At 40.5% G+C, this 27,732-nt stretch overlaps 3 protein-coding genes and 1 pseudogene across 4 annotated transcripts; 1 reads left to right on the top strand and 3 right to left on the bottom strand.

The window, feature by feature from the left end:
* Nucleotides 1–412: 412 nt before the first annotated feature.
* LOC131331109 (protein CNGC15b-like) lies at nt 413–7,076 on the top strand. 2 transcript variants are annotated; one of them, XM_058365295.1, is made up of 9 exons: nt 413–940; nt 1,109–1,209; nt 1,477–1,978; nt 2,218–2,430; nt 2,875–3,164; nt 3,747–3,858; nt 5,514–5,750; nt 5,953–6,335; nt 6,583–7,076. In XM_058365295.1, exons 2-9 carry the CDS (start codon nt 1,178–1,180, stop codon nt 6,812–6,814), a joined length of 2,001 nt encoding a protein of 666 aa, XP_058221278.1. In that variant the 5' UTR covers nt 413–940; nt 1,109–1,177; the 3' UTR covers nt 6,815–7,076. The 2 variants fall into 2 exon arrangements, with proteins under 2 accessions (XP_058221278.1, XP_058221913.1); XM_058365930.1 differs by having other exon boundaries at nt 413–1,007.
* On the bottom strand, nt 4,235–5,507 carry LOC131332454 (ADP-ribosylation factor-like protein 2; annotated as a pseudogene).
* A 4,666-nt stretch (nt 7,077–11,742) lies between the features above and the next one.
* Nucleotides 11,743–27,299, bottom strand: LOC131331567 (uncharacterized). Its single transcript, XM_058365601.1, has 19 exons — nt 26,899–27,299; nt 26,231–26,786; nt 25,639–25,851; nt 24,780–25,072; nt 24,242–24,353; nt 23,530–23,766; nt 22,524–23,224; nt 20,229–20,748; nt 19,847–20,059; nt 19,400–19,695; nt 19,129–19,273; nt 18,320–18,646; nt 17,461–18,044; nt 14,848–15,370; nt 14,534–14,749; nt 14,143–14,438; nt 13,870–13,981; nt 13,194–13,430; nt 11,743–12,632 (listed from the first exon to the last, which is right to left on the bottom strand). Exons 1-19 carry the CDS (start codon nt 26,925–26,927, stop codon nt 11,892–11,894), a joined length of 6,351 nt encoding a protein of 2,116 aa, XP_058221584.1. The 5' UTR covers nt 26,928–27,299; the 3' UTR covers nt 11,743–11,891.
* On the bottom strand, nt 17,281–21,294 carry LOC131330369 (protein CNGC15b-like). The gene is made up of 7 exons (XM_058364258.1): nt 20,857–21,294; nt 20,229–20,748; nt 19,847–20,059; nt 19,400–19,695; nt 19,162–19,273; nt 18,410–18,646; nt 17,281–18,044 (listed from the first exon to the last, which is right to left on the bottom strand). Exons 1-7 carry the CDS (start codon nt 20,910–20,912, stop codon nt 17,418–17,420), a joined length of 2,061 nt encoding a protein of 686 aa, XP_058220241.1. The 5' UTR covers nt 20,913–21,294; the 3' UTR covers nt 17,281–17,417.
* Nucleotides 27,300–27,732: the final 433 nt, after the last annotated feature.

Here is a 27,732-nt window from a genome sequence, read left to right as displayed (position 1 = left end):
GCTCGATACGGAACTCGGATGGGCTTGTTGGAGTCTTGATCATAATCCTCCTGCCCAGGGAACCACGCAAGTTGCAACCGCAGTCTACATAAACTTGTACAAAATTCGCTAGGCCTTTGAGTTGGCTCCGTACCAGAACGAAGAAAAAGTCTTTATTTTTTAAGAAAGCAATTTCAAGCTTAAAAATTATGGGCTTATTGAAATTTAAAAATATGCAATATGGATCTTATTTGAAAAATCTTATCAAGATCTTTTATATGATGCAAAAAAATTTAAAAAATATTTTTTATTTACATTATTTTTGAGTTTAAAAATGTGGAATAAATTGCTTATTTTTTAAGAAATTTTTTGAAACGGAGCCTAAAAAAACTCACAGTCTCGCACTACATAAAGAATTGCTTTGAGTTTGGTTTAAGAATTCACCAAAGCTCTGATTTTAAAAAGAACGTTTTTCAATTCACAGATGGTCACTACCCCTGGATCCTTCTTCACCAGCAGACTCATCAAATGGTAGTATAAAAATTGACCAAACCCCTCACAGGTTTTCCTTTCACATGCTATAGCTGTTAAGACACAATGCGTACCAGGGGAAGCCCTTGCCAGGGCGGATAAAGAATACATACTGGGTCTAACGCATTTTCAGGTTTCGTATAAGTCGGTGAGATCATGTATAACATCGTGATCGTTGCCCATCGAGACGCATTTGGATCGAGTATGAGGGAATAGATCCGAACAAATCTGGATCCAACGAACGCATTAGGAGTTGACCAGTACAGTCTCTGCAGGTTGTCCATCGAGATTGCATTTTTACACAAGTACTGGATCAAGTATAAAGGAGTAGATCCCAACAATACCAATCTCTGGTGGTGGCTGCTACCCGTACCAAGGCCGGGCATGGGAGGGAAAGGCGACCGGCGGCAGTTAAACCGACTGAACTGAGGTCTCACACAGGCGGTTATTCTTATTCTTAGGAAAATAATGATAACTCATCAGAAGCAACATAAAATGTAGGAGCATAAAAATAAGATTTGAGTCTTCTTCCAATGATAACGAAGGAGGCTTCCAATTTGTTCCTAAATGTTCTAAATTCTCTTCCTTTCAACTCCAGGCACTTCAATTGAAATCTTCCTCCCATTGAAGGAGTCGTCTTCTTTGCCGGAATCTTCCTTACGTCCCCATGGCTCTTCGGACCGCGAAGAGTTACAAGAGGTTTGTCCTCCATCCGAGAAAAAAGAAAATAGTTTAAAACTCTCAAACGCTGTTTGGCAAACTGTTTTTGAGAACTGTTTTTTTTTCTGAAATTTTTAATGTAAAAACTATTTCTTTAACATGCTATGACAGAGATTTAAACTTTTCATTGGTAATCAAACCCTTCTGATTCCTTTCTAGCAGAATAATACAATACTAGTATCATTTTTCTTGCATTGTTTCTTCCCTTGCTCAAAATTTCGATATCATGGTCGCATGTATTTCCAGACTCCATTACTCTGCTTCCGAACCCGAAACTCCGACCAAGCAGGATGACACAATCCAATTCAGGTGCAACGGAATCCTCGTGAAATCCGAAGTCCTGTCGAAGTTTTTCGCGGAGGACTTCAAAAAAGTGAAGCAGCTGAAAATGCCAATCGATCCCCGCAGCCGCTTTGTTAATTGCTGGAGCAGGATTTTCCTAGCAGCGTGCTTGGTTTCCATGTTCGTGGACCCACTTTTCTTGTACATGCCAATGGTACAACCTGCTGATCGGCTGTGCCTGGAAAATTCGGTAAACCTAGGAAGATTCCTGACTAGTATAAGATCGATGACTGATCTGTTTTTTGTGGCAAAAGTTTTGGTCCGCTTTAGAACTGCCTATGTGTCCCCGTCGTCTTGTGTTTTCGGAGCAGGAGAACTTGTTGTGGATCCATGGAAGATTGCACTGCGGTACATCACCACAAAGGGCTTCTGGTTCGATATCGCGGCAGCCATACCCATTCCACAGGCATTCAACTCTTCATTATCTCTTCCTTCTACCATAATGTGTTTAACTACTTCTGAAAACTGGTTTCTCCCTTTTCTTGTTGACCCATTGTGGGCCCTTCCCGGAACCACTTGATTGCACATCCTCCATGAACTCATAGGAAAAAAACCCATTTATTGGGCTGATATTAGAACTTTCAAGTTCATAAGTGTGTGTGTGTGTGTGTGTTTCTAAGTAAGTGATTTAGCAATACCTTTCAGGTGTTGATTATGGGCATCATACCACATCTGGGAGCTTCCAAGATTTCAGACGTGAGAATATCGCTTGTGTTCCTCATGATGATACAATACCTCCAGAGGCTCATCATAGCATCTCCTCTAACCATGGAAATAGCCAAGGCCACAGGGGTCATCATTCAAGCATCTTGGATTGGAGCTGCTTATAACCTGACGTTGTACTTGCTGTCAAGCCATGTAAGTCATCACCCCCACTTCAATGACAAGTAAGGCATGTCTAGCAGACTAACATACAAGCAAAATTTCCGTGCAGAAAACTCAATCAGAATGTTTCACAGATGATATTTGTAAATTATATGCTCAATAGTCCTTGTTTAGGTTTGGAATGAGAAGCTCAGATGGCCAAAAACTTTGTTGGTGTGTGAGAGCATCTCACTCCAAACACAACACAAGGAAAAGCTAATCCAACCTCATCAGAATTTAAACACCATTGCATTACCATTTTATGTTCCTTTTTATGTGGTATCAGAGCACGCAAAGATTCTTTGTTCAAATGCTACCACTTCCACGAAGAAAGTATAGCCATATGCTAGGGGAGCATAAAGAAAATAGTAAATGATAATGTCAGACGGGGTAATAGTTCGTAACTTGACCAAAAAATATTTGCTACTTTTGACACAGGTTATGGGAAGTTGTATGTACCTTTTAACGGTACAACGAAAAGCAGCTTGCTGGAGAAGTGTGTGCAGTCAAGATAATTCAACGTGTAATGAAAGTTTCTTTGATTGCAGTTCAATAGGGAGCCCCATAAGGAATCAGTGGATTCAGTCGAGCAATATCTCAAATCTCTGTAGTCCAAGTGGGAATTACCCATTTGGCATATACGGTCCTGGACTGGCGAGTGGTGTGACCACAGGAACGTTCTTGCAAAGATACTTCTACTCTCTTTGGTCCGGCCTGAAGAGTGTAAGGTAAAAGAAATGAAATGCAGTATTTCTAATCTTTAGAAAGGGGAGCAGATTGTCTCCAGTCCACGTTCCAACTATAAGTTGTCATTTGACCTTTTTCTTCTCTGGAGACAACTTTGATGATCAATTTTCACCCTCTAGGCTTATTTCCTTAGATCATCCATGATCGTAATTCGTAAGCATATGATTTATCCATAAATAAACAGACGAAATAAGTTAATGATTTTAAAGGTAGAATATGAAGTGAATATGTTGAAATCGTGTAGCTATCATACCAATCTTATTTGCTTTATTGACAATCTACACCCTTTAACCTCGAATGTGAATGGACACGGTTATTATAACTGCTTTTGGAAGGCCCAAAAGGCTTGAGCAACACAGTCCAGACCAATGAGAGCACATATAGCTCGTAACCAATGAAGGCACGGGTCAGGCCAACCTTATTTCCTATCCTGGTTCATGTCCAGTCTGCCACTTTGTAATTTCTACTCTTATTAGTCAAAGAGTTCCGTATCAGCATCTTAAGAGGGTGTTCTAAATCTGAACTTTGAAATGTATTGAATTCACAAATGTTCCTTTGTGCAGCACTTTAGGACAGAATTTCGTCACAAGCATATTTGTAGGAGAGAATATCTTTGCCACTGTCATTGTGTTGGTCGGCCTGCTTAACTTAGCATTGCTGGTGGGAAATATGCAGGTAACTTCAAACTTTTTGAAGTTGAATGAATGAAAGTGTGTGTGCATGTATACTGTACAGATATAGGAAGACATGTTTGTCCAAAGTATATTCATATCAGAAATGCTAAAGGTACAGCAGCGGCTGCACAGCAGCCGCGCACAGACCAGTTTTGTGCCCGTCTCGGGTCCCGCAAAGAAGCCTAAATTTTGAAGCAAAGTTGGATGATTTGTAAACACCCTTTCCGATATCGGATTGAGATGATTTTTTACAGGGACCCTAAACGAAGCATTTTGAACAAATTGAGCGGCTCCGATCATCTTTGCAGGACCCGAGACGGGCGCGAAACTGGTCTGTGCGCGGCTGCACAGCAGCCGCTGCTGTACCTGCAGCAGCGTCCGTTAATTTCACATCACCATCTCGTTGGACTCATGTTTAGTTCTTTCATTTGCTTAAAACTGAACAATCAGAAAAAATGGAACATTATCTAGACATATATATCCACGGGGACAGAGCTGTTTTTCCATCAGCCATTCCCCCGATGGATTCAAGAATTCTACTATTACCCCTACATGTGATAATATCTTGAGCCCACAATATATTATGGATGTGACTTCACGACATTTTGTATAAATAAAATTTACCTGCTATAAACATGCTTCCAAAACTCTCTCAACATGAATCACTCGAGCATATAGATTTGAGAGGCAATGTCTTGAACCAACCAATCAAACCCCTCAAGCAGGCCACCCCCAACATATGCGCTAGAGCCTACAATTTCCCAGTGTCTGGTTTCATCCAAGGCTTCCAGGTTGAGTACCTTAGCTATTTCATCCAGCGAAAGAGAGCACCTTTTACGTCTTGTTTATTAACTAGAATCAGTAATGATGCTCCTGATAGCCTCTCTTCCTTCAAAAGATTGTGAAATAGCAGTCATCTGGCCTTCTTGGATCAGAAATTTTTAACAGCCCATACCAAACCATCAGTTTGCTTAAAGTAGTTTCTCCAGTAAGACCTGATTGTCGGCCCCCGACATCCCATATGTTAAGGCTAATACTTCTTGTTAGCGATAGTCTTGATGTTGAATCCGAATGTAGCACAGATAACACTCGTGCCCTCTTGGTTGATTTTCATCTTCCCTGAGTTATCCAGCCCTGCCATGAGTACTCGCATTTCTTTCTCTTTTCGCTTGATCTTTTGAATGATGCTGAGAAGCACTCCCCAAACTGAGGGAAAACAGATAAATTGATGGAAAAAAACTATCGAATCTTCACTGCAGCAATTGACGGACTTCTGAGATACGGAAGTTATTTGGTTCTGAAAATCCTCGCAACTCCAAAATTGTAACAGCTCCTTTGGATTGTGAGTTATTTTGTTCTGCATGTCTTCTTTCACTTAATTATACTATCCAGTATTAAATAAGCACCATAAAAACCAAATTTTATAGCTCACAAAGTATATCAATGAATGATAAAAATATATAACCACACAACCAGTGTACATTTCCTTGTTTTCCATCGTACTATTATGCTTCATAACGGCTATGTAGCAACAGTATTGCTAAGTTGGCAGTGTATTACAATTGATATGTAGTAAAAGTATTGCTATGTTGACCCTATTCAGATACCATCTCACGTGAGACCTTAACGACATGAATCACTTATATTTGTTGGCAGAGATACCTCCAATCATCGTCAACACGGTTAGAGGAGTGGAGGGTTACGAAAAAAGCTAAAGAGCAATGGATGCATCACAGGCAACTACCAAAAAAATTAAGACAGGGCGTCCGGAGATATGATCAGTACAAGTGGGTGGCTACCCAAGGAGTTGACGAAGCATCTCTCCTCAAAGAGCTTCCCAAGCATCTCCGAAGACAAATCAAGCGCCAGTTATGCCTCAATCTTGTTCGACGAGTAAGTCCAACACATCCTATTAACTACCACTCCCATAACAAAGAAATATGATCAATCGGTAGACTCGGAGTCCGTCTAACTGCCTGTCTATGTAACATGGATCTCCCAAACAATAAGAGATTGGTTGCACCGATCTTCTCCTCACCCAATGAATACTGGTTTGTAACAACTGAATGATACTTTACATGGACCAAAAAAACAGGTACCCTTTTTTGTCGAGATGGATGATCGTCTGTTGGACTCGATATGTGAAAGGCTCAAGCCAACACTTTGGCCGGCTGGCATGTTTATCGTGCGCGAGGGTGACCCTCTGGAGGAGATGCTCTTCATAATTCGCGGCCACCTTGACTCATACACCACTAACGGTGGCCGAACTGGGTTTTTCAATTCCTGCCAGATTCAACCGGGTGACTTCTGCGGCGAGGAGCTACTCACATGGGCGCTCGAGCCGCGTCCAAGTGACACCCTCCCATCGTCCACACGCACCGTGAAGGCCACATCTGATGCTGAGGCATTTGCGCTCGGGGCCGATGACTTGAAGTTTGTGGCATCACAGTTCCGCAAGCTACATAGCAAACAACTCAGGTGATTTTAACTCTCCCATCAGTGTGTGGAGTACTTATTTGATTACTTCATTCCTTCTTTAAATAGAAATTTGCAATTAGAAACTTTAGGTCCGACCGGCAAAACTGCATGAAGGGATGTGAATACAACGTCAAGTCTGTGACTTGCGTGCCACTCATCGATCTCCTAAATTACATAAGTTCTCTTCTTGTATTTTTACTTTTAACTACAAAGAGAATGGTAAGTGAACATTCTTGGTGAACATCAGGCACAAGTTACGGTTCCATTCGCACCAATGGCGCATGTGGGCTGCATGTTTCATACAAGCGGCGTGGCGGCGACACAAAAAGCGCAAGGAATTGGCTGAATTATTGAGTGCTCAAGGGGGTGGCCATTTCTTACAAATGGACATGTTGGTGCCTCAACCAGGGGCTGGTGCTCTCAGCCTGTTGCCAAAGCCGGAAGACCCTGATTTTTGTGCAGATGATGATTCAACATAATAGTAGTTTCAAATGGAGAGATTCAAATATTTGTTCCCTTTGTAAACTGACTAATTGGACCCCATACAAACGTTGGGTGTTGTTGCTGCGGGTCGAGTTGGATTATGTTTTGCATATATTGAGGTACCGCTATTCATTTCATTGTTTTCTTCAAATTTGAGGTAGGTGAAGAGACTTGTATGTCGTAGGTGAAAAACAGATTGTACTAACCGATAACCTTGTTTCTTTAGGGAGAAATAACTGAGTGATTGTTGGAACTGAATCTTTGAACTATTATCCAGCTCATAGTTACATGTTTGCAGCTATTTATGCTTGGAGAGGAGGTGGTTGAAAGCACGCACGATAACAATGATGTGAGCAGTGAGGGTGAGGGGACGACGACATTGATATTGCTTATGCAAGCTTTTCTCGCTTAGCTAGGGTTCTTGAGAATGAAGTTTTTTCTTAGGTGGGTAAAAAGTGTACTCGACATTTTTGAAACTCGGGTTCACTTTTAGATGGAATCATTCATTTATTTTCGTCACAGCCTTAAAGACAAGGCAATGGCCTCAAGCCCGAATGGCAACCCTCCAGGCTCCAACGTACACTATCAGCTGCAACCGTTCGGTTCTGCAAGGCGCCCCCCCGCGCCCGTTGTGCTGGCAGTACTACACCGTGTAGATCCCTCCACTTATTCTCATCGATCTGCCATTCTCTCTCATATGTATCCTTCACCCCCGCAACTAATTAATTAAGCTTAACTCAGTGAAAATTGTAGTTTTAAACCCCTGCTTCTTGTTACTTCCTCCTCCTTCACCATACTATTGAATCCACATACCGGACTGGAGATCGAGAAGCTCAACTCGATAGCACTAGGGTAAGAACTAAGAACCTAAACCTGGCTTTCACCTTGGTAAGAAGTACACTTGGTTGAACACTTGTATAAGTCAAAAAGTAGAAAGAAAGAAAAAAATCCGTGAAAATATAATCTTTAGTCTATTTAGTCAATCTCGTTTAGCGAAAATGCACTCTTACTTAGGCCATCCACAGTGGTATAATCAAATGCCAATTGTTTTTAAAGTTAACAATGTTGTGCAAAAGATTACTCACAATGGTATACTCAAACTTAGCAACATCCTTAGAAATAATTAAATTTTGGGCTTTGGATAACCAAAACTAACAACCTTTTTCAATAATCAAAATTTGTGGATCATACACCACATAAGTTAACTAGTTCCAAAATTTGTATACACACGTGTTTCAACTAGTATTTTCTTCTTCCCTTCTTCGCCCACTCTTTTTTTTTTTTGGTTAAAAAAATAAAATTGAAGAATAAAATTTTTATGTAGCCAAGTTTTTTCGCTACTCTATATTTTTTTCACTTCACCAACAAACTATTTCTCTTTCTTTTCCTCCAAAAGTGAAACTCATATCTCTCAATCATCTATAATTCAATCCATCGTCGCCGGATTAAGGTGTTTCACTCTTCTTTCCTGTTTCTACTACCCACTCCCGAAAAAAAAAAAGAAGGAAAAAATCATAATAGGAGGCAAGGAAGTCGCCGATTTTTTTTTCAAAATTAAGAAAGGGAATCGATATATTTTAACTTATAAAAAACGTAAATTGAGGGAAATGAATGACGGAAAACAGGAGGGAGAGAGAATGAAATTGTAGTGGACCCCATATTTTGATTATGGACTAGAAGTGACCATAGTGAAGCTTAACATTGTTAAGCTTAACAACCTCTTAAGTGAATAATCAAAAGCTGATGTGTCAACTTTTGGTTATCCTTTTTTGATTATACCACTGTGGATGGCCTTAGACTAGTATTTACTAAGTGTGTCAATATTGCTCTAGCAGTTCGAACCAAGATCTAACACCATCAAATGATGCAGTAGATGTCCGTTCAAGGACTTAAATCTGAAAAATGTCACATACCCAATATTCCTCGTTTCTCTAACCTGCTCTCTCTCTCTAGAAAAACAATTTCGAGCCTGATTTGGGGGAGGGGAGCTGCCGCCTTCCTCACCCTCCGCCCCCCCCCCCCCCCCCCCCCGATTCTCCCTCCTCCTAGATCTCTATCCACCGTTTCTTCTCCACTTCCCCTCTCGTCTGTTCTTCTGGTGTTTCCGTTTTCCTATCCGGTGGTCCGGCTCTAGTGACGGAGTTCCGTCCGTGTTGTTCGGCAATTTCGGTACAGATCGGAGCTGAGGAGACGGTGTATGATGGTCCGGCAAGCGGCAGACGTTGGATAGTTAATAAAGGTGAGGATGGGTTTTAGGTTTTTCCTTTAGTTTCCTCTTTGCCTGCTGTTTTGGCCTGGTTTTTCTACCCGCGGGTCTTCCCTGTGCGGTCTGTACCGGTCTGGATTCTAGATTCGGTGGGTGTTGTGGTGGGTGAATAATCTCTCTTAGTTAGGGTTTGGGTGTTTGGCCGAAGTCTTCAGCTGCGATTAGGGCCTCTTTACGCGTCTGGGTTGTGCCGGCAGCTTTCGGCGCTATTGGGGTTTCTGTAGCGCCAGGAGTTTTTCTGTGTCCAGATTTCATTTGCGCTTTCTCGAGTTTGAGTTAGGGTCCCTTGGGATTCTCTTCTACCTGGACCTAGATTGGTTCCTAATCTAGACGTTTCGTCGGTCTTGCTTCTGCAGGGGGTGCTTGTGTCGAAATCTTAGTAGTTTTGGTTCATTCTTGTATTTTTAATGGAATCTGTATTGCCTTTCGGGCTTGTTATGAAAGAAATGAAATTGACATTTTCAAAAAAAAAAAAAAAAAAGACTTAAATCTGAATGTGAGGGAAAACCGAGAAATTTAAGTGGAGGAATACTTTTCTTTTTTTTCTTTTGAATCGGTAGATATTGTAGGAGTAATATTTATGAGCGTAGTTACATAGGGATTTGAATCAATAAAAAGGGGTCCGATCTCCTCTGTCTCAAAAATCTTCTGTGCCTCCGTATCGAGCGTAGTAATTAATATTGTGTGATTTTCTTTTAATATTTTAAATTTAACGGCCGAAAAACCCCTCGATACAGATGCACGAAATTTTCTACACAGAGGATCCTGCCTCTAATAAAAATACCCTCAGAGGTCAAAATGATTCTTTGCGAGATTGGGAAATGAAAACTAGGAGAACCCTCACATGGTTTGTGAATAATCAATTTGTGGTTTGCAAGAAATGGAAGTGGTTGGACACGAAGATGCGTCATTGGAATAAGTCTTTGGAATAAAGTCTGTTTCAGAACATATTCTTAAAAAATAAGTAAGTACTTATTTCTCATTTTTAAACTAAAAAATAATATAAATATAAAATAATTTTTTAATTTTTTTTGCACCGTATTAAAGATCTCATGAGATCTTTCAAACAAGATCCATATTGCATATTTTTAGATTTCAATAAACTCATCATTTTTTAGCTTGAAATTACATTCTTAAAAAATAAGTATTTATTTCACGTTCAGGAACGCGGTAAAAAGTTAACTTATGCATTAGATTATTAGGAGCAGTAATAATGCATACTATTCAACTTGAGAAATCATGCAACTTGTTTATTTTAATTTTCAGGTTTTTTACTCTTACGCTTCGTTTGGTTCGATCTAAAATGTTTTACAATGTAAAATGTTTTCCATGTAAAATGTTTTTCAGAAAATAAATTTCAAACTGTTATTTTTCGGTGTTTGGATGGAATTTGAAAAATATTTTCAGAAATCGACAAAATAGTATAGAAAGAGAGGGGGGCTTAAACAGTCAAGAGATATGAAAATATTAGAATTGAACGTAGGTCAGGACTCAAGATTAAGGAAACTGAGCAGTGAGAATTGCAGTAGACGGCAACAGGTTCATTTCGAAAAATAACTTATGAAAGATTTAAGGGTAAGTCATTTTCATCCAATTAATTAAAAAATGGTCCAAACACATATTTGAAAATTAAAAAACCGTGAGATATGGATTATGATTGAATTTTTCTTTAAAAGCCATAAATTAACCGAACCGAACAGTGAGATATTTAAAAAAATAAAATTAAAAAATAAACCAACCAATGCAAGAAAACCAAAACGGAAAAAAAAAGAAAAAAGAAGCAACCGGCTATTGGCGGTAAACTTCAAACAATAGTAAGACCAGTAAAACCAGACGCAGACGGTCCGTTCCACTCCCCTACTCTCTCTCTCAGTCTCTCTCTCTCATGTAAAATGTTTTTTTCATTTTTTACACAATCAAACACCCGAAAATAAATAAAATATTTTACCAAAAAATAATTTTTAAAATATTTTACGCTCAAACAAACAAAACCTTAGGGCACGTTTCCACTACACTAAATGGATTACAGACTAATGACAATAGTCAAGTTATTTATGCTGAATGGTATTTTAGGCCGCGTTCTTATGAACTTAACTTAAACGAATTTTGTCCTTATTTGAGTTTTTTTTGCATTTGTTAGTTTTGCGCCAAATTTTTGTTGGTTATTGATTTGTCTCGACGAGAGGAATCGAAAAACTTTTTTTTTTTTTTTTTACTTTTATCCAAGTATTTTGAGAAATAAACACTTTTTAGCAAACAAAAAAAAAGTCATTTTTTTGGCTAAAAAATGGTTATTTTTCAAAATACTTGGGTAAAAGTAAAAAAAATTTACTTTTCCAATTTCTTTTGTAATTAATAACCCACAAAAGTTTGGCATAAAACTAACAAATGCGAGAAAAATTCAAATAAAGACAAAATTTTCAAATTTAAGTTAAGTTTATAAAAACACAGCCTTAATTGATGTAGTTTGTAACAAGAATGACATGCTTAGAAATCTGTGAAGACATGATTAACAAAAAGGAATTGAGGAACACTAATTTCTAAAAATTCCAATCAAAAAATCTGCACGTGTAGACCTTATGTTCGGAAATTCGAATGCAAATGTATTTGGACCCGTTCAAAATACACGAATTTACGAAACAAGGAGAGTCTCACTTGTTTTAAATAAACACGAACAAAATATTATGTGCAAAACTTTCTACAAATAGCATTTACTCGTTCCAAAATAACTCGCTGAAACTTTTTTTTTTTCGACAAGCAAGATCATTCCAGTTATATTAACTAGTTGAAACTTGAAACTATCCATGTCACTCGAAAAGAAAGCCTTCAACCGACGTCGTTCCTATGATTTCCTCATCATCCGTAACGAACCGATCGGGCCTTTCCGGTACTGGGCCAGACCCGCCATCACCACCCGCATCTGACCGGGTCCTCCTTATACTATTCATCAATCTCGTCGCATACACTTCCAGACCCGCCCCGGGCTTCGGCACAAACAAATTCATCTCCTCCGCAATACTACAACCCGCCCGGCGCACCCGAACCGGCCCCCCGTTTTCGTTGCTCCCAACCCCCCTCTGCCGCCTCTTGTGCCGCCTCCACGCCGCCTGAATGAAGCACGCCGCCCACGTGCGCCACTGGTGAGAGTAGAACCTGAACTTGTGGATGAGCTCGCGGCTGTGCAGGCGGCGGAACTGGGAGGCGACGAAGTTGAGGTCCTCGGCGGTGAGGCTGAAGGCCTCGACCTCGGAGACCGCCTCGACGGTGCGGGTGGAGAGGGGGAGGACGTCGGTGTGGCGGTGGTCGAGGGCCCAAGAGAGGAGCTCCTCGCCGCAGAAGTCGCCGGGGCCGACGGAGGAGGAGTTAAAGAAGCCGGTGATCCCGCCGTTGGTGGTGGTGGAGTTAAGGTGGCCGCGGATGATGAAGAACATCTCGTCGATGGGGTCGCCTTCGAGGAGGAGGAAGGTGGATTTGGTGCAGAAGGCGGGCTTCAGGCGCTCGCAGATCGCGTCCAGCATTCGGGCGTCCATCTGGTCCAGGAGGGGGTTCTGTGGTAAGGGAAGGAAAAAAAAAAGGTGAACAAAATGGTAAAGGGAATGTCTGATTGAAAAAAAAAAAATACCCGACGCAGATGTGTCTGGAGCCATTCAATGCACCCCTACACGTCAGACAGTTCTGGATATTATGTATCTGAATTTGACTCCGGACATCTGTGTCCAAAGCGTTTCCATTACGACATATCCAAAGCGTTTCCATTACGATATAGTATCTCAATTCTCAACTTACTTGGACTCAGAAAATGTGTCTGGAGCTATTCGATGCACTTAGATCCCACACAACCTCCACGCATCAGGCAGTTCTGGATATACAATGTGTTTGAATTTGACTCCGGACATCTTTGTCCGAAGTGTTTCCATTACGATATATCTCAATTCTCAACTTACTTGGACATAAAAGATGTGTCTGGAGCCGTCCGATGCACTTAGATCCCACACGATGCACGTGAGATCCGCACACATCCGACAATTCTAGATAATGTGTCTGAATTTGACTTCGGACATCTGTGTCTGAAGCGTTTCCGTTACTATACATCTCAATTCTCAACTTACTTGTCGAACAAGATTGAGGCAGAGGTGGCGTTTGATCTCTCGCCTGAGGTCATCAGGAAGGGTATTGAGAAGATCTTCTTCATCAACTCCTTGCGTAGCTACCCACTTGAACTCTCCGTACTTCCTCACAGCCTGCCTTAATTCATGGGGTAGCTGCCTGTGATGCATCCATTGCTCTGTATCTGTTTTCTTTTGCCTCCATTCTTCCAGTCTCGCTGTTATCGATTGAAGGTATCTCTGGAGTACCCACCAGGAAAAAAAAAAAAACACGGTTAGCACACGCCAGTTTAAAATGATGATCGTTGTCAAGTGGAGATGTTAATCTTATCATTAGATACCCGACAATCTAGTTTATCAGGCAATCCTATCGACAATCTAGCTTGGAAATTCCATTCCAGATCGCAGTTCTATGTTTTCTGGATTGATATCGATGCTGAGATCACATGGGGTATTATAAGGATCAGATTAAACGTACTTTGAGAATGCGATTCTGAATCGCGTATGTTATCTGAAATCAGTTCTAATATAAACTGTTGCAATGTTTAAAGCCAGAAACACATTCTCATTCGGTCTCAAGTTTCTCACCATCCAAACAGATTCCTTTGCCAGGTTAATAAACGCAATACATCCAGAGTTTGTTCTATTTAGAGAGTCTGCAATGATGGATAGGACTTACTTGCATATTACCGATTAGGAGAGCGAGAAGAATGAGCCCAATACTTGAATTGGCAATGCAATAGATATTCTCTCCAAGGAAAATGCTTGAGGTATAAGTCTGTCCAATGGAGCTGCGCAAAATCGTTAAGAAAAACCCTCAGCATTTTGGGGTGAAATCATGCATTTCCAGATACATCACTAGAAAGTATGACGCTTAGGCCTAACCGGTTAGAATTAAGAAAATTATGTCCCTATCGTGCAGAGATTATGCATTGAGAAGTTGTTACGTTACCATAGGGCCTGGATTCCGATCCAAAGGCAGAAGAAGTACTTGTGCAAGAAAGATGAGGAGGTTGCCGCGTTTTGCACCGAAATCTGATAAATACCCCACAGATAATAGGTATTGCTCGTGGCCGCATTACACAAGCTTGTTACATTCGTTGTCTGGAACCAGTCACTCCTACCGGGGTCCCCAACCATTCCGCAATTGAAGTATGAATACTCGCATCCCGCTTCTTGAGCGCACACGCTTCTCCAGCACAACTCTTGTCGCTCCACGGTTAACATATAGTAAATCGCCCCTGAAAGCTTTTTCCAAAACCCAAAATTCGTGAGGAATTTTGCCTTAAGAAAGTAGAAAAATCAATGAGTACGCGTATGCATAGTTTTATTTGGTCACTCACATGGCTGGCCAATACATAGAGCATCATGTTGTAGGCGGCCCCGACCCAGGCTTTTTCGGTAGTCATGACCCCGGTGGAATTGACGATTTGGGAGGAGAGTGGATATATGAGAGCTACTCTCAGAAAGTACTGCAACAAGATGGTGAACCAGAGGACTATACGAGTATGGGAAGTCACCAAATCGCTTAGATTCGGTAGGATTGCCCAAACTAGAATCTGAAATCGAAAAAAATGTCAGTATCTTGTAGGATATGGTAGTCGAACGTGAGAAAATTGAGTAGAGCTGACAATAGTACTGCATTCGTTTTCGATACCTGTGGAAGGGGAACTGCAGCCATCACATCAGCCCAGAAGCCCTTAACAAGATACCGGTACGCGATCTTCCAGGGATCTATGACAAGCTCTCCTCTACCAAACACACGCGAGGATGGCGCTATGTATGCTGTCCGAAACTGGACAAAGATGTGCACGACGTAGAAGACATCGTAAAGCGTTCTAGCAATCGTCAGTACTACCTGTAGGGATCGGCCGGTATCAAAGCAAAAGTCGGGTTGAGCGATTGGCAAGAAAAAGAACAAAGGGTCGACGAAGAGAGAGACTAGACCGGCTGTGAAGAAAATCATGTTCCATTTTCCGGCAACCGGTCCGCGAGGATCTAATATCGATGTTTTCGCTCTTTCGTGGTCCTCTGGAAAAACTCTGGACCGTGATTTGGTCTCGAAGCAGCTCCCGGTCCTCTCAAGTAAGTTCTTTTTCGCATTCTTTGGTTCTTGCTTGATCCCTTTTTTCGCTTGGTCAGGTTCTCCCCGTCTTTCGAGTTCAATCTCATCTTGGACTCTGGGGGATCAATACAGAAACGAAAAAAACTTCAAATTTAGTCCTGGAACTGTTTGGTATTGCAAAAAAAAAAAACTCAACATTTTCGTATCCTCTCCATTTTCTGCAGAAGAAGTTTATGGGAATTCAAAAAACAGCTTTCTGATGTTTTTCTTGAAGATGTTTTGTTTTCAAAAAACTACCCGGAAACAGTTTATCGATACGATTCACCAACAAGTTCTGTTTTTCAAAAAATGTATAGGATGACAAATTTGACAAAACTTCGGGATACAAGACAGACCTTAAGGCTCTTGAATTCCACCAAGACATCGAGGATTCGCCGACGACCTTTTCGCAGCAGATTCAACCTGTTGCTTGAAGAACTCAAAACTCCATCAGAACATGATAAGCGTTGAATTCAGAAATCCTAAGGATTAAGGCCCTTCATTTGCAAAAAAAATACAGGCATTATTTTAATTGTCATTGTTTAATTATTGGATTATGATGAACTGTCGATTGATTATATATATTCTTTTTATGAACACAAATAAAATTGCACTAGTTGATTACTAGTAATCCGAGGCTTTTCCTTTCCAGTTGGCAACTTTGATAACCCATTAAAAATTCATTGTTAAAAAATTAATCGTGGGTTGATTAATATTTAATCCTCGGATGGCGTGGGGGATTAAGCCCCTTAATTCACAAGTCAACTGTTGCTAGAGTTTGGCCGGTCTGGATTTGGATTCCATATATTATATAGTTTTTGGAAGTTGCTTTCTTACTTGCAGGAAAGTCATTAGCGAATAGTGAAGTGATTTTAAGCCTATTAAAGAAATGAAGTCAATTTGTTGGTTTGGGGGGCAAAATCGGGAATCTGAAGCAGTAGAAAAGTACTTTTATCTTATTTTGCAAAGCAATAATTGAAAGTATTTGTTGCTGCTTGCATAGGAGTTTACAAATTTGAATTGCAAATACCAACTTCTTTAGCATTCAGCCAATATTATTCATATGCTTTTTGACTAATAGTTAGACTAATTCTAGTGTTAAAAGGAGGAGGAACTTAATAATTTTGGTGGGATTGCTTCATACTCAAGGAAATTTCATTAGGATTACGGGGTCGAATTCATAAAATATAGATAAATTTTGATTTAGTTAAGTTGAAGTTAGTGAGGTCAAGTGACCTCACTTGACCATATGTAGCCCGCCTCCTATAGTCTTGTGGGACAATTTTAACTGAAATGGAACTCTTCATGGTTCGATATCAAATAGGATGTCTCATTCGACGTTCTGAATCATTCACATTGTAGGTATCAAATATGTACCGGGCATTCATGTAGAAAATTAGGCTTATCTGTGATTGATACATGTTTAAGCATATCTTTTCGAAAACAAAATGAACAACGAACCATCGGTCGCTCTAAAAGCAAATCTCATCCGATGAAGCATTTACTGTTGTTCAATCCTCGTAATATTTTGTATGGATGATTTACGCATCTAGATCAGTATAATGAATGACTCAGACTGCTGATGGGTCCTATTTGGCGGTACATGAGGATCACACAAGGATAAGGTTAAGTATTACAATAGTTTTTAAATTTGGAACCTTTTGTGTGTCAAAAGATCCTTAAATCATATTCTTCTGTCTCAGAAAGTTTGTGTTGATATATATGTGGGGTAGGGAGGTTCCAAGGAGGGGTCATGGACTTCTGTGTTAGGTCCATTTGTTCTTCCATTTAAAAATGGAAATTGAAACCTTTGGTTCAATGAATTTCAACCACTTCATAACCCTGCTTATTGTTGCTATCTGTGTCATATTAAGATGGTTTTTGAAGTGTACAAAATTGAGAAGCTTTGTGATAATACTAATGCCATTTTGGCAAGTAATTTTGTTCCCAAAACTGTGATTTTTAACACACACATGAACATGAACATGAACAAACACAATCCTTTTTGGCCATTCATAGATCAACGTAGAAGCCTCATCAAAAGATTTACAAGCACACAATGTCTGTGTATCCTATATACAAAAGAACATGAGCTATACCCCCCAGAGAAAACTACCTTTCTTTCAATTCTCATTCCCACCATTATGCTCAGAACTGGACTCGAACCTGTTCCTTCCACCCATCCGCATATTCGTAAGAAGCCTAGCCGCATATACTTCCAATCCAGCCCCCGGTTGGGGCACGAATATGTCCATATCGCCGCTGTTACATCGGATCAATTCCTTGCGCATTCGGTACCTACGCCACGCAGCCTGTATGTAGCATGCTGCCCAAGTCCTCCACTGGTGTGAGTAAAACCGGAACTTGTGCAACAGTTGTTTGCTATGTCGCAACCTGAATTGCAACGCCACGAATTTTAAGTCCTCGGATATCAGGGCGAAGGCTTCGACTTCCGAAATGGCCTTGACAGTCTGCGTGGACGATGGTAGGACCGCGGTTGGGCTGTCAAGTGCCCACGTCAGCAGTTCCTCGCCACAGAAGTTACCGGGGCCTAAAAGGCACGAGTTGAAGAACCCTTGTCGGCCTCCGTTTGTGGTGTTGGAGTCGAGGCGGCCTCGGATTATGAAGAGCATTTCTTTAACAGGGTCGCCCTCACGAACGAGAAACATGCCCTCGGTGAAGAGTACCGGCTTCAGCCTCTCGCATATTCCGTCTAGCATGTGGTCATCCATTTGACGTAATAGGGGAACCTGTTGAATGAGAACCAGAAGATATTACAAATTTTGCATGAGTGTTATGTCATGAAAAATTCTCTATGCGTAACAGTCTGGTTGGTATTGTTTCGTCTTTTTTGTCATGTTTTTGAGAAACAAATTCTGGAACACATATTGGTTAAATTTCTCTGTGTAAACAAGTCCAAAAAATAAAAAAGTTCTTTAGGTGATTCATGAGAAGTCGGTTTGTTGAGTAGAATTCTCCCAAAAAACCCTTTGCAAAAACACTTCTCCAAAACAGAAAACAGAACGCGAAACGATGCCAAAACACCATGGAGATCAAAAACAGAAAACAGGAAGCCAAACGATGCCAAAACACCAGAGAGATGAAAGTTCAGTACTTGTTTAATTAGATTGTAGCATAAGTGGTGATTGATTTTCCTTTGGAGATCCTTAGGGAGGGAACTGATAATGGTTTTTTCCTCAACTCCCCTTGTAGCCACCCACTTGTACTGCTCATATTTTCTCACTGACTGCCTTAGTTCTGCTGGGATCTGCCTGTGATGCATCCACTGTTCTGCTTCTGTTCTCTTCTGCCTCCACTCTTCTAACCGGACTGACGTAGATTGGAGGTATCTCTGCCATTTGAAGCACAAAACTCAGTTATTTTCCATTTTGCATATGGTTGTGCTTTTTGATCATGGACCAGGGCTGATAAACAAGCCCAACAGGGGATTGTTAAAGCTTGGTGTGAAATCTTAATGAACTTTAAAAATATGTTCAAATTCTGCTTATTTATCAGGCGAGACAATCTCAAACAAGTTTCAATTGAGCTAATCACGAGTAGCTTAAACTTTTTGCACATCATAAGCTGAATAAGCCAATTAGCTTGGTTTGTCAATGTAAGAAAACCATCTTGAACAAGATTTTAACGAACCTATGATGAACTCAAACTCAAGTAGTTCGTTCGTTTATCAGCCCTACTCACGGTTTGTGCATGGATTTTTCGGCCGGCCAAAAAAACAAAAGGCTAAGGGAAGAGACAGGAAAAAATAACTTCACAAATTCTTTCACGTACGATCCAAGCACATCAAAAAATGAGCCAACATGAATAACAAACGGGATTGACAACAATGTCTACGATTGTACTAACTTGCATATTTCCGACAAGCGCCGAAAGGAGAACCAGACCAAACATGGCAACAAGATTGACAAAAATATTTTCCCCAAGATAATCAGTTGTGGCCAGATTGTTACCTATAGAGCTGCACATGTCACCAAGAACAAAAAACAAAAGCAAGCTTTGCGATGTTAGGAAACAGAAACGCGTGAATTTAGCTATGTTGTTGAAACCATAACAAAGTAACAAACTTGAAGGGAAAAGAAATTACGTCAAGCTCTGCAAGGCCCAGTAAAAGCAGTAGAAGTACTTCTTGACAAACACTTCGGATGGAGCGTTATTCTGCAGTCCAAGGCCGTATACCCCGTATTCGTAGTATGAATTGGTTGGATTGCATAGAGTGGAAGTATTAGTTATTGAAAACCAGTTGACCCTATCCGTGTCATTTACTGTGCTGCAATCAAAGAATCCGTAGACACAAGTTTGGTTCTCTAAATTTTCACACACGCTTCTCCAGCACGCTTCTTGTCGTTCGATAGTAAGAAGGTACCAACAAGCACCAGAAACCTGGATTTGCACATGAGAAAAGAAAACAAAAGCACTGTGTTTTTAATCAAACATTTGGTGCAGTTTTGCCTTGTGGGTATTTTCTGTGCATGATTCCATTTTGCGCGGGTAGATTTTATGAAAAGGTAGATGCGTGGATAAAGAGACTTACATTGCTCGCGATGTAGAAAAGCAACATGTTATAGGCAGCTCCGACCCAAGCTGTTTCGGTCATTTTTCCGGTGTCCTTTAGAATCTTTGATGAGAGTGGATATAGAAGAAAGAATCTCAGAAGGAACTGCGACAAGGGGATAAACCTAAGGGCGATTTTAAAGTTTACAGTCGCTGAACCGTCTGAATAAGGTATGATCATCCAATTCATAACCTGAAGTTCGAAAAATAACAATACACAAGTTCACCAAAGTTGTTCAAAATACTTCTTGAAAAACTGAATATTGCACATGTAATGAAAATTGTAATCAATTTACCATTGCAAGGAAAGAACCAAAAAAGTGACAAAATTAGCCAGGCTCAAAACAAAGAGTCAGATATACCTGTGGAAAAGGAAGTGAAGCCAAGAGATCAAACCAAAAGCCCCGCCGGAGATACCTATGAGCTATTTGCCAAGGATCTATAACGAGCTCCCCCCTTCCAATCACACGAGAAGAAGGCGCGACATAAGCTGTTCTAAACTGGACCAACATATTGATCACATAGAAGAAATCTGTCAATGACCGTAGAAACGTGATCAGAACTTTGAATTGCGACTTCAAATCTTCAATGCACACATTGGGGCTGATCTTAGGCAGGAACAAGAAGAGAGGGTCAATGAACAGAGAGATCATGGCGACTGCCAGGAAAAGCTCGTTCCAGTGTCGCACCACCGGTCCCCGAGGATCCAATATCGTCTTTTTTACCCGATGGTAGTCTTCTGCAAAGACCATGTGTTCGGCTTTGAAGCACCCTTCTCCTCTTCCTCTTATTTTCTCTGCATTTTCCTGTGATCTGAATTTGGCCGCGCCATAATCTTGACCTCGGGAACTTGAGGCTTCAAGTTCAGAATCATCTTGGATCCTGAAAATCAATGTGAAGAAATTCAGGAGAAAAAAAAAAGTCATTGATTTCAACATCATGTCTTGTATTGAATATAATCAAGCGAGCAAATTCAAAAGACCAACAAACCTGTTGAATCGCGATTTTCCAAATCCAAAAGTCAATAAGGATTTCAATAGACTCATTTTTTTGGTGTTCTTCAATCTGAGTTATTGTTCTAACGACGAAATTGAAGATTAGCAGCAAATTTGGTTAAAACCTTAGATATTGGACGGGTAGAAAAACAAAACTTGAGAGAGAGAGAGAGAGAGAGAGAGAGAGGTTTAGACCCCAAACTACACATCAACCTGCACCAGTAAACACTTGATTGTATTATAAACATAAAACTAGACGACTTCATGTATCAAGAGAGACTGTTTGGTGAAGTAAGATTCAAGTTTTGCTTCTTGTTTGCAGTCCATGAACCTACACTAAACAGATACCCATCTCAAGTAGAAAGATAATACTACAAGGCATGGACACACACAAGAGGAAAAAGAAAAGAAAAGAAAAAAAAGAAAGAAAAAATGGATGTTATCACCTCAAGAAACAATGGATTCCAGGAATCAAATTTAGAGTACAACTTTAATTAGAAAATAGGATGCTGATTTTGACGCTTCACTTTTTGAAGCGCTTGTGTATAAAAGTGGAACGCGAAAATCAATTTCCTAGAAAATATGATCACTTTTTAAACTTTTTATTATTTTAATGTTCATTAGTTTAAGGTTCATTAGTTTCTCGGGGATGTTAAGATGCTGACTCCTATTTTGGTAGGCGTGCAACTTCTTCTTTTTTATAACTCGGGGTGTTCAGGCCAGCTCATGCTCATCTCAATTATCCAACCCCACGTATGCACCTAATACAACACATCGATATACCTAGAGAATAAAAATAGAGCGTAGATCCAATCCTTGTAGATGTGGGGCATAAGCCATGTAACAAATACTTTTAACATTTTTGGTGATTAAATTCTTCTATGTCGTGCCCAATAATATACATACTAAAACAATGCTGGTATATGTTGGAAATTTTACAGAATTTCGGATGAATGAAATCGGGGCTACTAGAGGGTCTCCCGAGGCAATCGAGTATGTTCCGGGCTCATTGTTTCTGGACGCACCACAATCAATAGACGTATTGATGTGTGGATTCTGTAACAGCCAAAACCCCACCATGATTGTGAATTCATTCTTGTAACCTCCCTCATTCAAATGGCAGATTTGATTTCAGCATTTGATGGCTGCAATTCATAGAGTTACAATTGTCACCACCACTCTATAAAAGAAGGCTCACGTTTTGGGTGAGAGCATCAGAAAAATTCGAGTGCTACATTCATCCAGCAGATTGTTCTTTGAGAGAGAGACAGATGCTAGTCAGTTTGCCAAGGCGGTCGACGGCGGTGCTCCGACAGCTTGCGGTTTAGCTGAGCCAACCCTGAGAGGAAGACGCTAGTGCAACCTATAACACACTCGGTAGGCAGCGAATCTTTCTTAATGACACCGTGGTATCACACAGAACTCGGTTCATCTACTGTAAATTTGATTGTACCTCTGTTCTATGTAATCTGTTTCGTTCATGCATTTCGTAATTGTAACGTTATCAATGAAATTGTCCTCTGGAATTTCTTTTATTGCCGAATTTTTTCCAACAGTATATTCACAACAAAAATGAATCATTTGACAATCCTCCTTTTATATGTAAGAAACACATTGTACATACAACTCCTCAACATTCATCCAACCACTTTCTAGTCAATTCATTCCTCGTCGACGGAAAAATCAGGTTCCGCCGGCTTCTGATATGAGGTAACCACACCGGAATGGGATCCAGAAAACTTTTCAACACCCCTCCTAGTGCTCGCCGCCAATCTGGCTGTATAAACTGCGATTCCTGAACCGGGTGGTACCACGTCTGCGCCAAACGGTCCACCCAACGGCTCGAACTCATCAGCGGCAGGGTACTCCTTAGCACTGAGCTCTGCCGCATGTTTCCTCCTTTTATGCCTACGCCATGCCGCTTGCACAAAACACGCGGCCCACGTCCGCCACTGGTGAGAGTAGAATCTAAATTTGTGCCTGAGTTGTTTGCTGTGGAGCCTCCTGAACTGTGACGCCACGAATTTCAAGTCCTCTGCCCTGAGAGCAAACGCCTCCACTTCGGAAATGGCCCTCACGGTGCGGGTGGAGGACGGGAGGATGACACTAGGACGCGGATCGAGGGCCCACGTAAGGAGTTCCTCGCCGCAGAAGTCACCCGGGCCGATGCGGCACGAGTTGAAGAAACCAGTGCGCCCGCCGTTGGTGGTGTAGGAATCGAGGTTGCCACGGATAATGAAGAGCATTTCGTTGACGGGGTCACCCTCGCGTACTAGGGACGTGCCTTGGGTGCACAATGCAGGTTTAAGCCTCTCACATATGGCATCTAGCATCCGTTCGTCCATTTGATCAAACAAGGGTACCTGTTTGTTCAAATAGAAAGAAGATAAGAGAGGGGTAGAACCTGGATTTAGACTCGAGAGGAACCAAATTAGGTGCTAAAATTCTTTGTAGGAAGATTTTCAATTTTTACGTCACAAATTTGTCACAACACGAATAACTAACATCGAAAGATTGTGTACATAAATTTTGTTTTGTATAACGTTACCCTAGTTTTCTAGGGGTGTTCTATTAGTGGGCTGCACTGCCTAATTTTTCTTTTTCTATGGAACCGACAATCAACATAGGGTCATGAACAAGAATAAGAGGATGTGATCTTGTGACTTACTCGGCGAACTAGATCATAGCAAAGGTGGTGCTTGATGTCTCTCCGGAGATCCATAGGCAGGCCTTTGAGAAGATTTTCTTCGTCAACTCCACGAGTAGCCACCCACTTGTACTGATCATATTTCCTCACGGACTGCCTTAGTTCTGGAGGAAGCTGCCTGTGATGCATCCATTGTTCTGTATCCATTCTTTGGATCCTCCATTCCTCTAACCGAATGGTTGTGGATTGGAGATATGTCTGCAGGCGGAAAAAAGTATCAAACATTTGCATCAACAGGAGATTCATTATTCAACTGATACAACTTAATGCCTTCAGGGAGTCCTTGAAACCAATTCTCACACTACTGGGCCTTAGGCTGTGTTTGGGTTATGGATTTGTCAAGGGAAGAAAAATGAGACCTAAAACAAAATAATCTATGTTGCTCTTTTACCCTTTCCCTTCCAAACATAAATCCACAAATTCATGTTCCAAACACAGCCTTAAAGTTCTTGGAAGGAGGTTAAAGATTAGCTAGTAGTAAAGGAGTACTTGTACTACTGTGCTTGGTAAATTTCGATAGGCAATGAAGTTCATGGTTTCTTTTCAAGAACTCATTTAGAGGCTTAAATATCTGGTCATCTGGTTTTGTGTGAGTGACAGATTGCCTAAACATTCGGTCTTCTGCTTTGCGCGTTTGATAGATTACTTAACCAACCAGTAATAAAGCACTTACTTGCATATTTCCAATGAGCAATGCAAAGAGAACCAATCCCAGAATTGCTATGATGATTGCAAAGCTTATTTCTCCGACATAAGTGGTTGTGGAAAGATTTTGTCCAAGACAGCTGCAAGTATTGGAAAAAAAACAAATGATCACGCTCAGATTAATTGACGGGTAATGTTCCTTTGAAATGAATTTTTCGTTTTCATTTCGGGTTGAGGAAATGAGACATAAACATTCCCCTCTATCTTCCCACGTAGTAAGCTACTGATCCAACAATGTAACAATCTGTTTGGTCTCGGAAACAAATACTATAAAAGAAAGAAAATCTGAAACTCCACAGCTATCTGGAGTTCAGCAAATTAGGGTTAAGATTTGAAATTTCAATTTTTCTTCACCTGGAGCTAAAAGCATACATCAAAATGAAAGAGGAGAAGACTCCTTTTCACAAATACCATGAGAAAAAAGACAATTTTGTATCTCATCAAAATAGCCGAATATTTATGTCAGTCAAACAGGAAGTTAACAGAGTGTCAAAGAACCACCTCACCTCAAGTTCTTCAGACCCCACCACAGACAGTAGAAGTACTTGCTTATGAATGATGAAGCTGTAACACGAGATGTCACTGCATCACTGAATATACCAAAAGGATAAGAGCCGGTATTTGGATCACAAATGTTCGTGATATTGCTTGCTTGGAACCACTTCTTTCTATCAGAATCGTTGACCCTGCGGCAGTCAAAGAAGTCAGCTTTACAAGATTGGTTCTCAAGACTGCAGGCATGACTCCAGCATGCTTCTTGTCTCTCAATTGACAAAAGATACCAGCAAGCTCCTAAAACCTGCAATTACAAAACAATAGAGGAGAACTTTAGGAGTTGAAGATAACTTCTGTTACGGATAAATTGCTAGTTGGTAGGGGCAGACCAAAGTGTAGTTGATTAATTCTAAGTCTTGTAAAACATGTTCCTTGTGTTCGTTTCTCAGTTTTTTGGCTCTTCAAAAACAAAACGAATATAATGCTTAGTTTTCATCCAATCTACCCATCCCTCTTCAAGCCCATTTTCAAACACCAACAGCTTGACAAGGCATCACTTAGGAAGCCCCTTTTTTTTTTCCCTATTGTTCTTTTTCTTTTATTCTTTATTTCTTTGTGCTCCGTTTGGTAGGAACCGATCAAAAAGACGGGGTTGAGATATCAATGTAATTTAAAATATGAAATCTCAAGAATAAGCTTAACGTGCCTTCACAACAGAGAAATGAATCTAACTAAATGCGGGAAGAAAATAGAGAAGGCACCACAAATTTAGCAACTGAGCGGCAAGATTGGCACCCTCTTGTAATTGTAGTGACCTATAGCAGAACAAGAGCTTAAAACTTGAGGGCAGTGACGATTTTTTGCACTTACATGGCTTGCTAACATGTACAGCATCAAGTTATAAGCAGCACCAGCCCATGCTGCTGCTGTCACAACGCCAGTGGATTTGACGATTTGCGATGAGAGCGGAAATATCAGGAAAAGCCTCGGGATGTACTGGAAAATGAGAAAGAATCGAAGGACATTCTTGGTGTTTGCCATTGTTGAACCCCCTAGATTGGGGATAATGATCCAAATAAATACCTGAAAAAATTTCACCAACAAGCAGAGCCCTTAACACTCAGTCTAGGATCAAAATTTAGTTGCAGTGTCTTTGTTTCAGACGACACGGAAACTGAAAACACTTGGGAAATCTTTCAGAATCATTCCCTTGAAAGTGAATTCAACAATACATGAAATGTTACAGAAACTAAAACTTACTCAAAAGTATAAAAGCCTAATAAATTAAGTAAACTGTAAGTGCATAAGACACCAAAAATTTTGAGGTCTTAGTAGGTTAATAGCAACAGCATTCTATGATTGGGACATAAGGCTAAGTTTGGCAATAGTAAAAGGATCGTATGCTGCTAATTACTAATATAGTAACATAAGCACTGAATTTAAGAAGATTTGCCCGACAGACCTGAGGCAGGGGAAGGGCAGCAATAAAATCAATCCAAAAGCTTCTCCTTATGTACCTCGAGGCAATCTTGGAACTGTCAATAACAAGCTCTCCTCTCCCAAATACACGAGAAGAAGGCGCAACATAGGCGGTCCGAAACTTAACGAAAATCTGAATCGCGTAAAACACATCCGCGATGGATCTGATGATCGTGAGGGCCGCTTCAAGTGATATTCCAATCTCTATACACACGTTGCTTCGGACCTCTGGCAAGTAGAAGAACAAAGGGTCTACGAATAACGAGACTAAACAAGCTACTAAGAAAATCTTGTTCCATCTGTGAATCGTTTGCCCGCGAGGATCCAGTATCTTTTTCTTCACTCTTTCGTAGTCCTCAGAGAAGACCCTGGATAGTACTTTTGACTTCAGTGATCTTCCCGTCCCAACACTCTCCTTATTGGCCCTTATTGAACTACTAGGCTTTGATATTTCTGTTCCATCAATCTTGTACTTCACCTTAATCACACCCTCCCCATTGACCATTGGCAACTCTTCTAGTTCAAGATCATCTTGAAATCTGCAAAAAAAATTCCAGTAAATTCCTACATCAAACTATAAACTGATAGAAAACAATCAATATAAGCTAAGTTACCAAATATTTTTCTTGTAAAGGAACCAGAGGGTCATACCTTACGGATCTTGAATTGCCATAAGCCATGGAAATTGATCAAAAAATTGGCAGTGGCTTCAATAAGAGGATTTGATCTGGAGTGAAATGAAAAGCCAGAAATCTGTGAATATATATTAGGCCATGAATCACGGCAAGGAGTTCACAACCACAGATCAAAACGAGACCTTCTGTTGCTTCTTACAGCAGGAATCATGTGAGAAGAAAGGGAGATAAATGCATCAGCTTTTGGCATGGAGTATTGAAGACTCTCTCTCTCTCTCCCTCCCTCCCTCTCCTTTGTGGACCAAAAGTTATAGTCAAACATGTGACCAGTTCATTGAAATTGGTTGTGTTGCGTAGGTCTTACAATTTGATATGTGCTTCTAGAATACTAATAAACCTTAGATTTGTCAATTTTCAGTTGAAAAAAGACCCAGATGAATGCCAAAAATTATGATGTCCCCAAAATGATCGGGGACACCATAGCATCATTCTTCTTTTATTGCCTTCATAATTAACATGGTAGAATTAAATAGAGCGATGTGAAATTCGTATTGGAAGATTCTACTTCCTCACAACACATAAAGAAGGAAAAAATGGAAAATGGAAAGAGGCATTAACCATCACTGTAAAGATACCCATAGAAAGTAGTAAGAGGTAAATTGCTGAAGTTTGCAGCTTTTGCTAATTGGCCCCGTATAAAATAAAAAAAATGCTACTTGGGGACAAAAGGTGGGGAGTATACAAGGTTAAATACTTCCCGATATCTACTGGAGCTAATTTTTTACAGGGCCCATAAAATAATATTCAAAAATTTATGGATATTTTTTTAGATTTTTTCGGAATCCAAATG

Source organism: Rhododendron vialii, chromosome 1a (assembly GCF_030253575.1).
Source record: "Rhododendron vialii isolate Sample 1 chromosome 1a, ASM3025357v1".
Classification (NCBI taxonomy): Eukaryota; Viridiplantae; Streptophyta; class Magnoliopsida; order Ericales; family Ericaceae; genus Rhododendron; species Rhododendron vialii.
Note: the sequence above shows the minus strand (reverse complement) of the source record. Positions and strands in the feature narration are given on the sequence as shown.